This window comes from Cyprinodon variegatus, unplaced genomic scaffold (assembly GCF_000732505.1).
Source record: "Cyprinodon variegatus isolate N-32 unplaced genomic scaffold, C_variegatus-1.0 Scaffold157, whole genome shotgun sequence".
NCBI lineage: Eukaryota > Metazoa > Chordata > Actinopteri > Cyprinodontiformes > Cyprinodontidae > Cyprinodon > Cyprinodon variegatus.
This window is the reverse complement of record NW_015150610.1, coordinates 763,318-774,142: the sequence shown is the minus strand read 5'-3', so window position 1 is coordinate 774,142 and position 10,825 is coordinate 763,318. Positions and strand designations below refer to the sequence as shown.

At 38.7% G+C, this 10,825-nt stretch overlaps 1 protein-coding gene across 1 annotated transcript in view; it reads right to left on the bottom strand.

The window, feature by feature from the left end:
- Window positions 1-10,825, bottom strand: part of LOC107086562 (prominin-1-A-like) — a 13,714-nt gene continuing 2,889 nt past the window's right edge. The window contains exons 4-24 of the mRNA XM_015377605.1: window positions 9,725-9,930; window positions 9,457-9,577; window positions 7,611-7,674; window positions 7,439-7,528; window positions 6,019-6,215; window positions 5,455-5,529; window positions 5,183-5,246; window positions 4,943-5,099; window positions 4,707-4,859; window positions 4,491-4,614; window positions 3,346-3,434; window positions 2,662-2,746; window positions 2,433-2,576; window positions 2,278-2,346; window positions 2,096-2,185; window positions 1,953-2,006; window positions 1,772-1,852; window positions 591-659; window positions 413-502; window positions 204-316; window positions 1-109 (exon numbers count right to left, since the gene is read on the bottom strand). Coding sequence (XP_015233091.1) covers window positions 58-109; window positions 204-316; window positions 413-502; window positions 591-659; window positions 1,772-1,852; window positions 1,953-2,006; window positions 2,096-2,185; window positions 2,278-2,346; window positions 2,433-2,576; window positions 2,662-2,746; window positions 3,346-3,434; window positions 4,491-4,614; window positions 4,707-4,859; window positions 4,943-5,099; window positions 5,183-5,246; window positions 5,455-5,529; window positions 6,019-6,215; window positions 7,439-7,528; window positions 7,611-7,674; window positions 9,457-9,577; window positions 9,725-9,930 — 2,187 coding nt within the window. The 3' untranslated portion in view covers window positions 1-57. The remainder of the gene's footprint in view (window positions 110-203; window positions 317-412; window positions 503-590; window positions 660-1,771; window positions 1,853-1,952; window positions 2,007-2,095; window positions 2,186-2,277; window positions 2,347-2,432; window positions 2,577-2,661; window positions 2,747-3,345; window positions 3,435-4,490; window positions 4,615-4,706; window positions 4,860-4,942; window positions 5,100-5,182; window positions 5,247-5,454; window positions 5,530-6,018; window positions 6,216-7,438; window positions 7,529-7,610; window positions 7,675-9,456; window positions 9,578-9,724; window positions 9,931-10,825) is intronic.

The window sequence follows — 10,825 nt, the reverse complement described above, 5'->3', positions numbered from 1 at the left end:
CTCGAACATTTGTGCCTGAAGATCTGTTAAGAGGCTTCAATCAAACGTCATCCCGTCTCAGGTGGGTTTTAGCTGAGCCCGTGGGATGTGGTTCATAATGATGGGATTTCTGGACACAGAGAAATGAACAGCAGAGTCAGGCTGCTTCTGTCACATGAATGGAGCATGAGTCCGGCTCACATTCGCATTTTTTTCCTACTTACTCAAAGACATCCGTGTATTTCATCCTCCTGTAGTATTTAGCTAACTTCATGGACAAGATGATGCTGGGAATGAAGAACATCATACACCAACCCAGGCTGAACCAGAACGCATTCTAAAACACAAGAGAGAAAACATTGATGAAAAGAGAAAAATAGGAATTAGTCGTTAGAATAAAGAAGGGATTAAGAAGAAAGTCTGCTCTCCTCACCAGAGACTCCACCATGTTAACACAAAGGACAACATCAGCCGAGTCTATAGCTCTGGCGACAGGCTTGCAGCGGCCGACCTGCTGTGTGATCTGAGGAAAATGGATGCATCACAAGGAATTATTTACGGACACATCATATAAGAGACTACAGATAAAAGATTTGAAGAGCTCATTTTACCATAATCGTGGTCCAGTCAGCGTAAGCACTGAAGTAATCCACCTGACAGTTTAAAAAACTCCTGCTTTCCTAAGATTTGCAAAAACAAAATGGTTGGAATTCAATTTATCCAAAAATCAGTCAAACAAAACCTACAATTCTCATGAAATCTTGTAAGGTGGCTGATTATTCTCAGCAACAGAACTGGTTTAACTCTTGTTCAGGAAAGACAAACTCCTAAATGTAAATGTCTTTGTTTAAACGCGGTATTAAAAAAATCATCTTATGATCGATAAAAAGTAAGCATTAATTAACTGGATCAAAGGTTTAGTAAACGGAAATCTGTTTTTCTATTCATCCAGATTCTGTTTTACTTTCTAAACCTGAGATCATTGGAGCAACATTACATTTCTGATCATTTATGCCCTCATCATACTTTTCTATTTGCCTTAAGGTTTACATGTGAGGGCATAATCCTAACTACACAGTTTTATATACAGGTTATCATTTTATGCCTTTAAATATTTAAAGGCTTGATCTTTAACATAATTATAAACATGCATCGGTCTCAGTGAAGACCCGATAATGACTTTTTTACCATTCCAAAAAAGTTTAAAAAAACAATCCAATGGTTTTTTTTTCCAAGTCTGAAGATGTTGAACACAAACTTTTGAACTTGGAAAGTCCAGTGGATCGTTTTTTAACTTTTTTGGAATAATTATGACCTGGATGACTGAGAATCTTCACCAGCTCATGTTACCATCTGCAAGTTCTTCATCTGTATCTGTTATGCCAGTGGAGTTAGCTCCAGCTTCACTTTTCATTAATTCAGCATAGATGTCACAAGATTAGGTGTTTCTTACAATGATTCCAACTTTTATACACTCCGAATTATGCAACTAAACAGGAGCGGATGTGACAAAGGAATTACTGCGACTACACAAAACATAAGTTCTGATTTTTCCCTTCCTTATCCATAAATGCGTACATTTCTAATAAAATCGACATAAATGAGGATAAATTCAGCTGAACACGCAATATAATTAATGCCCGGCGGCTGTGAAGCCAACAAATGCACTGTTTCCACTACATACCCTTCATTAATAAGCTGCACCTCCCCCCTCTCCATAAACGACCCCGAGCATTAACAGACCACATGGAGAACATTTCTTTGTACTCATGTGACTCGAAGCTCTACTCACGGTCTTTACAATCTGGGTTGTATTTGTGTTGAGGAAGTCTTGTGCTGCTCCAACTTTGCTCAGCACCTCCTCCACTGTCCCCTGAAAGGACCAGAGAGAAAAAAAAAAATAAGATCCACAATGAAAAATTGAGGAGAATGAATAAGCTCAGCTTCCTGCAGCCCCAGGTCTCTGTACTCACATTGATTTTTCCTGTGGTGGACTGAAGGCTCTTCATGGATGAATTCAGGTTGTTCTGAGAGGCAGAAAGCAGTGTAAAGGAATAACCCATACTTAGAAGGTGAAAAGGGAATAGGTGACAAGAGAGACGAGCTGAGTCCTCACCACTTGTGGAAAGATGGTTGTTTCTATGTCTGCTTGAATTTGCCTCAGTTTGGAGGCTTCCACCTTAAGCTCACCTTGTATTCCTGGTGGCTATAAAAAGACAGTTTATAAAAAAGATTTTAAAAAAAGTGAGGCATAAACAGAAACATGTCAAACTTCAGCGTTAGGGTAATGAGGCTCACTTGAGTGTCAGCCAGTTGATCAATTTTAACTGCTGTTGAATTCAAATTGATGCTTGAAATGTCATTCAGCTGTTAGAGGAAATAAAGATTTGAAAAGTGAACAGGTTGCAGAAAGATGCATGTAATGACAGTAGTTAGATAGGAAAGAGCCTCACCTGCTGTGTAACGGCAGTGCTGTTGAAATCAGTCGCCTCAGCAGCAACGTTTTGAAGCCCTTTTATTATTTCGGGACTCAGGAGACTGACTGAAGACAGAGTGATATCGGTCTTTTCAAACTCCTCTTCGATCTGTGCTGTGTACTGTGTGCATGAGAGCATTGTAGCAGATACTTAATGAGGGAAAAGGTAAAAATGTTATAAACTATAGAGAGGCAAGAAAACTCACCTTAGACACATTGAGCACATCTGCAAGGTCCACAAGTTCATGCAAGTGGAGTGTCGTCCACAAAGGTTGGTTTTCTTTACAGTTCCTGGAAAGGTTGACATCAAATATAACTTCCACTAATTTTAACAATTAAAGAGGCAGTTTTAGATATAACTGTTTAAGTCACTCTCGCCCGTAAACAGCTGGAGATAGGACCCCGCTTGGGATGAATGGATGTTTAAGTCACTGAAGGCGGAAAAGACGTAGGTATTTCTAGCATCAGTGACATCCTGGACAAGCCTCTGCTTGTGCAAACATTTAAATATGACTGTTTTTATGTTTGTTTGGTTTTTTTGTCCCACAGAAAAGGATAACTGTGGAAGAAAGATCTCTTACTGTCATCACATGCATTCAAAGATTTTGAATTGGAAAAGCTTCATGCATGATCAGAAAACTGGTAAAAAGAAATATACATATTTTAGTGTTATTTAATTTTGTTTTAGTGCAAGAAATAATGGTATTGATGTTTTTTTATCATGAGAAGGAATCATTGATAAATCTTACATTTCATTTTAAATAAGTTCTGTTAAATTTAAAATGAGCGAAACCCTGTGAGGAACAGCTGTGTTACTGTTGTAATACGACTATTTAAACACTGCTATTCCACCTATGGTCCTGAATTAGAGCTGACCCAGTCTTGCATACCTGTAGATATCAGAGAGGTTGATGTCGGTCTTGAGTCCCAAAGCAGGGCCTAATTCCAGTTGTGGGATTAAACCCGGAGTGTCAAGAAACTGTAGGCAAGAAAGACAGCAAATCAGGGATATTCATCATTTGTTTATTCTTGCACTGCCCTGAACTTTCCACATCAATGCCTTTTTGCACCATGTCTCTCCTATACTGTTTACATTTGATCACTGCTGCACTTTATAAATGGAAATGTTCATTTTCACTGTTAAGCTGCTGCTCACTCACTGTCGAAAAGCTGTATGTAACAAAATTTTGTTAAGTATACACTGTGTATACAAAATTACAATAAAGTTTGTCTAAGTATGTATTCTTATCCATGGGCACATATTTTAATTTCTAAGTTTATAAAATGATTCATATATTCCACAGAAAATCCTTTTTATCAATAATTTTATACAACGCCACCTAACTGCTCCTGTTTCGCAATGATGAGGTAAAGGCAAAGAATGCACTGACAGGTCTTCTAAAACCAGAATATTTTGTTATTGTTTTTCCTCCATATGTGAACCATTGAAAGGGCTAAGAAACAGTAATTTGGATAATAAGATTATCCAGATGTCTGGAAGACTACAGCCATCTGTGGTATATTGTGAAAGCCCATGAAATGTTTTGGTTGTACCATTTGGAACACTCTCATTTCAAGACACTGTAATCCCACAAACTGCAGTTTACAACATGAAAGGAAATATCCTCCTTTGGATTGTTTTGCTTTGATTCGTTTCAGAGTCCTTAGTTTGCTAAAGAAGAGAAGTAGAATCCTAAAATGCATCCTATAAGAGATGAGCCGATTCAAAACCAGAGGCCAAAGGTAACTGGAAGGGTGATAAATGATTTGAAATCTTCTTCTTTGCAAATAAAAATCTGTATTTATGATCAGCTCCGCCAAGTTAACACTGTTTTTTTCTGCGCATTTGACCTTTCCAAACCTTTTCTAATGGCACTGAAATACTTTTCTATTCCTTTATGCATAACTTCTGATTTAAAATAAAAGTTATGTTATCAGTTTAGCCTTTAAGGTTTAAAGTTTCCATTCAGATTTCATTTTTAAGGATTAAAAAGCCTTTTAAATGTTTTCTCACGGTGTGTGTAAATATCTCTACCTTTAGCAGCTGGCCATTATGCCACGGTCGACAAATTAATGTGTACATATTTCCCCCCAGTATGAAGAGCAGCACCACCAGTATCATGAAGATCCAAGAGAAGAGGAAGCTGAACCCTGCGCCCCTGCAACCACATCCAGGTCAAGACGTTTAAAAACTCTCCAGCAGCTACATGAAAACAGCAGGATGATTCATGTTATTCCGTCCGTCACTCACATCATGAAAAAGATGCCTCCGCAGTCTGAGGTGCAGGAGCGGTTGGCTGGGTCTGCCTTTGGGGACAGACCCAAAGGGCCCAGAACCAGACCCAGGATGTTACAGACCACCACCAGGAGGACCACGCAGCACAGGGCCACACCCACTGCCCATCTGAGGTCAAATGATCCAATAATTAGGGGATTTATCTGTTTTTTTCTTCTCTTTATCACTTATGTTGCTACTGTTATAGTTACCTGATATTTTCAAATCTTTGAACTTCAGGAGAAACTGTTTCAATCTGGTCCTGCACCTGGTCCAGAGTCCCTGTCACATCTCTTAAAGCTGATAGGTCCAGTTCATTGGAAACCTGTGAAATCTGGTTTTCTATTTCCTGCAACTGCTGCTTGCTTTCTAAAACATAAAAGAAAAAGACACATATGCAGCCATTATTCATTTAGAGAAAATTTGCCACGGCGAATTTAATTTTCACTCACGTGTAACCAAATCCTCTGTCTCATTGGTCACCCTCTGAGGAATGGTGCTGTAAAACTTCTCCGCCTGTAAAACAATCAAAACAGGTTTTCTAAATATACCTCTGATGTGTCAGAGGTAGATCAGTGCTGTCATTTCCTTTTCTATCATAAAACTCAGTTTGCCGTGACCTAAAGGAACTGTTCCCATTTTAAACCTAATCAAAAACTTTACAACAAAGAAAAAGAAATTACTGTTTTCAGACCACTTGTGTTTGGATTTTTTTTTTACTGACCTCAATTATATTAGACTGGAGGTCACCTTTAATGAGATCATCCACTGCAGACTGATACTCACGCAGGCTGGGGGCCTGGGGAGAACAAACATAAAAGCAGGTAGTACCTTACAGTAACAGAAGAGGGCAGCAGAGCGCAAAAAAGCAGCTAGAATAATGCCAGTATAGAAAAGCTAGGTCAAAACCATGAGGGATATTCAGAGAGGAGGAGGAGAGGAAAGGAGATAGAAGAGGGGGAGTAGTTTAGGAGGTGGAGGGGAAAGGGAGCCTTCAGGCAGATCCTCAGAAAGATGAGGCTCCGTCAGTCAATGTCTCAGCTTGCATCAAACAATGAGTAATTTCATAAATCTTTTCTTTTTGTTTATTCATGAGAATCTGCCTAAGGGCAGAATCTCTGAAGTCCTGACTCATCTCTTCCATAAAACATTTCTGCTAACAGAACTGGATGTTCAGAACCCTCTTTTTTTTAAGTGTTCTTGTCAATAAGGCATTTTGGGAACCTAGAATTCACCAATTCAAGAAGATAAAAAATCAATAAAACACTTAATCAAAACCAGCACTTACAGATATGGTCGCATCCACAGTTAGTTCCTGCACTTCTCCTGCTAGGCTGCCACAATTAAGACAACCTGGCTTGGACAGCGTCTTCTGGATCCGGCCTTTGAAGGCAGTGACGTTGGCCTGAATAATGTCTAGGCTGGACTGAAGTTGGGTCAGAGACGAGTTCAGCTTTTCCAGGAGGTCGCTGGTGTTCAAACTTTCTGCTCATTTAAACAAAAAACACACAAAGCATAGAAACTGTAGTACTTCTCTGACGGCCTCAGGTCAATCGAGGACAAGAGAAGTCACATTATAAAACACAACGTAAAACAACAGTTAAAAGGCAATCAACACTTTAATGACAAGTCACTTCAAATCAAAATGGAGGAATTGACAGTGATTGAAAGAGTGCATTGATCTTTGGGTCCATGCACATATTTGCATATTTGCAATGCACACATATTTCCATTTTGTAGCCTTTTACTAACACCACTGTGCATCTGTTTGTTTTTATTTGTTTTTATTTGACTGGGAGGTGTTAGTAATCATGAAGATAACACACATAAAACTATATTTTAATGTAGATTTTAATTCAATTCTACAATATTTGATGAATACTTGGAGATTTAACCTAGGTTTTTTATTTTGGCAAAATAAGGGATACTTATCAAGGACAAGTTAAGGCAAGTAAATGGGAGTAAAGCCAATTAAAAACACATTGAGGTATAAATCTACCATTGATAGAATGATGCATACATTTAAAAAGTTATTTCTTCTCTCCGTGAATGATTTCACTTAAACTTAAGGTTATTTGAAACAGTTTTTTGTATGAGATTAATCTGCTGCAATAAAATATTAATTTAATTTAGGGTCCAGCAAAAAAGACATGGAAAATACAAAGACACAGCATTATTTTGTGCTGAGTATTACATTTCTAGGAAAACTTTTACAACTGTCGTTTATTTAACATCTGAGGACAAAATTGGATTAATTTGGGGTCCAAGACGCAGGCAGAGAATAAACCGTAAATCAAAGTCACTGAGAAGTAGATGCTTAAATATCCACGCTGCATCCTAAAGAACCCATAGATCAACATTATAAGAATCAGAAATGAAACAATGGGATTAATTATGCTCTGCACTGGAATCGGCTCTTTGTCGAGCTAAACCAAAGCAGCCACTCCACACAAAGGCTCAGTCAGTACACTTCTCAACTGTGTGGATATTAGGCCTTGCAGTAATGTTCAGTGGGAGCAGCTGACCAGTCAGAACTTGTCTTTCTATTTTAATCCTTAAACTGAAGATAAAAAAGTGGAAAAATGCCCTGCATTTATTTTGTCTTCCTTCATATCAGAGTAGGAAGCAGACGTGTTCATTTGCAAACATGAATCAATGCATTTGCATTTTCTGACCCCGGCCATGCAGGTAAAACAGGGAAATCATACCTTGGTGTAGAAGTTTGACCGCCTGCAGAGCTGGATTAAATGTTCCACTAAAGCGCTGTTGAATTTTCTCTCCCACCTGTTGTCCAATATCTGTAATATGTAAACATTTCAGCATGTAACAGATATGGCAATGCAGTGTTTCCTCTGAACTTTAGTAGTTCCCTTTTCTTACCGTTTAAGTTTCTGCTAACCGCCTGCACAGTTCTCTTGCCCTCATTTGTCACATCTTCCACTTGCTGACATCAAACAATGAAAAAGTGAAGTGTTAAACAACCCAAATAATTGTGAGATGAATAGAAAATTCCATACAGAACATTTGCACTTCTAAAGGTAAAAAATCTGAAGAGTGTGGTGTGCATTTTTACTGCAGCAGTTTGGAGGCATGTTTCTACAAGTTAAGCATGTTTAAAGAGATAATGCCCAGAGATGGAGATCGTTTGAAGACAGCAACTTTAATGTCTGCCACTGTCTGTCTTTGATAAATTTGCTTGGGTTGAAACCATTGAATTGAAACTGTTCACATGTCCAATGTCAGTTTTGTGCCAACTAAAAAATGTTTATTTTGTTGTTATGTGACCAAAGCACCTTCTACCATATGTTTGACCCGTACCCTGCGTGGCTTGTGGGAGGCCGCTAACTGTCTTTTCTTATTCAGTGGCTTTATTTTTGCTATTTTCCCATTAAAAACAAATTAGTGGACTTCAGAACAGGGAGCTGTCCTGTTAACAGATTTTTCCAAGTTCTAGTAGCTTTGTGGTCATGTCCTGTTCTTATCATTTTCAGATTAAAGTTTTATCTGTAATATGTTTAAAGCTGGTTTCCATTATAACAAACTGGACTAGACTCAAAACACTGAGGTTCTGTATAAGAAAAGGTCAGATCAGACTCTTCCTGCTGAGGAGACTGAGGGCTTTTGGAGTGCAGGGGGCGCTCCTAAAGACCCTCTATGACTCTGTTGTGGCATCAGCCATCTTCTATGCAGCTGTCTGTTGGAGCAGTGGCTTATCTGTAGCTAAGAGAAAGCGGCTGGATAAGCTGATCAGGAAGACCAGCTCTATGATTTCCTCTGGACTCAGTGCAGGAGGTAGAAAACAAAAGGCCTCTAACTAAAATAACATGTCTGTTGGAAAATGTCTCCCACCCCATGCATGAAGCTGTTGCAGAACTGGAGAGCTCTTTCATCCACAGACTGCTGCACCCTAAATGCACCAGGGAGCGTTATCACAGATCCTTCTTCCCAGCAGCTGTAAGGCTTTATAACCATCACTGTTCCCAACAACCTCAATAAGTTGTTACATTCATGCTGATTTAGCTGTTTCTGCCTTTGTCAGTTAAATAAAATGCTGCTGCATTGATGTTGCTGCTATTTTCAAATATGTAAAAATGCCCATAGCTGTATATTGGTTATTTATTCTCCAGGTGCACAGTATTTATACTGTTAAAACACTTTACAGTGCAGTATTTTATTTGTTTATTTTTTAACTTTTCACTATTATGTTATTCTTATACATCTTGTAAGGTCCACATTGTGTGACCTATTTTTTTTTTTTGGTGCTGTTGCTGCTGTAAACACCAGAATTTCCCCATTGTGGGACAATAAAGGGATTTTCTAGTCTATTCTATTCTTTTCTACAAAGCCTTCTATTGGTTACAATGGGTTTTATATTGGGGTTTAAGAAACCACGGTTCTTTCATTACATTTCTAAAAAATATCTCAAAGCAATCTGCATCATTTTACATTGAGTTTGGATGTGTAATCCTTTTTTTCATCTATCACATAAAATCGCAATAAAATTCAGGAGAGTTTGGTTTGTAATATAAAGGTTGTAAAACAGTTCAAGGGCGTAGAGAAAGTTCAGGTGGCGCCGTAAACCCTCTTAGTTGGGGGCGTATTGATGGAGACCAGAGCTTCCTAGTGGAATTTGTATTTTAATGTTTAACGTAAATCAAAGAGATAAAACGATAAACTCCCACAAACGTCTGTGTTGTGTGACGTGTAGGTGACGTTTTTCACTCGCCTGTGGCACAGCTGTGAGGAAGCTGCTCATGTCCCCTATGGTGTTTTTGAGCTCCAGAGGACTCTGCTCCACACTCAGTTTAAAAGCTTCATTGCTTCTGAACATGCACACATTGCCGGCTCTGCAACAAGGAATCGAGTGACACAAGACAGTTAAATTTGCTTAAAAATGGTTTACCCAACAGATGCACCCATGCAGTGAGCTGCACACATTTGAATGAACTTCTTCCATGTCTTAAAAACAAACACAGACTAACATACATACTCACAAGATAATGATTGTGGTTGAAAATAAGCTGAAGTAGAGAGTTCTTCTGAGACAGTGGGTGGAGGATGTCTGCTTCTGCTGCATCTTCCCACCACAGTTGCCACAGCATCGACAGCAAGCCACGAAGAAAGCTATTATAGGCATCAGGACAATGTAGAGAATCCCAATGGCGATACAAACAAGGAAACCCACTTCGTACACCAGGATCTAAGTGGAAGCCAAAAAAAAAAAAAAACCCACATAATAATCAGGTCTTTGTATGATGCCAGACAGCAGAGGCAGACATCCAAAAACAACTTCATCTTTAATGTTTAAACAGGTTACAACCATCAGGATAACAGAGCTTTAGCGGCTTCAGAGAAAAAAAACGAAATGAATACATTGATAAATTAAGGTATGAACAATAAACACACAAAGATAGAAGCTGGAAAAAGAAATAAAAGCTGAGAAACAAGCTGAAATCTTCTCAAATTTACGAAACAACCCTAAATTAAATGAGAAACGTAATGGTAGATGGTTTAGCCCTGACAATGAAAAAAGGTTTCTCATCTCCAAGTTAACTAATAAGAAGCATCTCTGAATGAATAAGACTAAGACTGTTGCAACCTTACATGATGCAAAACATACTGACACTATTGCTTATTTCCAAACTTGCATATTTCCAAACTTTCACCTAATCCAGTGAGTAACATTAAGGCAATAATCTTGAAGCGGAAAGAACATAACTTAACCCTAAACCCGCCTTGAACAATCTTTGCCTCATAGGCTCAGTGGAGTTGTCTAAGAGCCAACGAAAGAGTTCAGCGTCCTCTTAAACTGGCAGGTTCTGTTGCTTTTTCAAGAAAACCATTAATCAGGAACTCAAGTACCATCCGTCATGGCCAACATAAACATCCACCGCTCAAGAAAAAAAGGGAACAAAAAAAAAACTCTTAAAGGAATTATACATTATAACCTGGTAAACATTTTTATTGGACATTAAAACTGGACTGTTTGGATTATTGCTCAGTAGGGCTGCGGGATTTCATCAGTGATCTCAGTAATTGATTAATTACTGTGAATTGTTTCATGGAGAGAGAGGGGGGGGGGGGGGGGGGGGGGG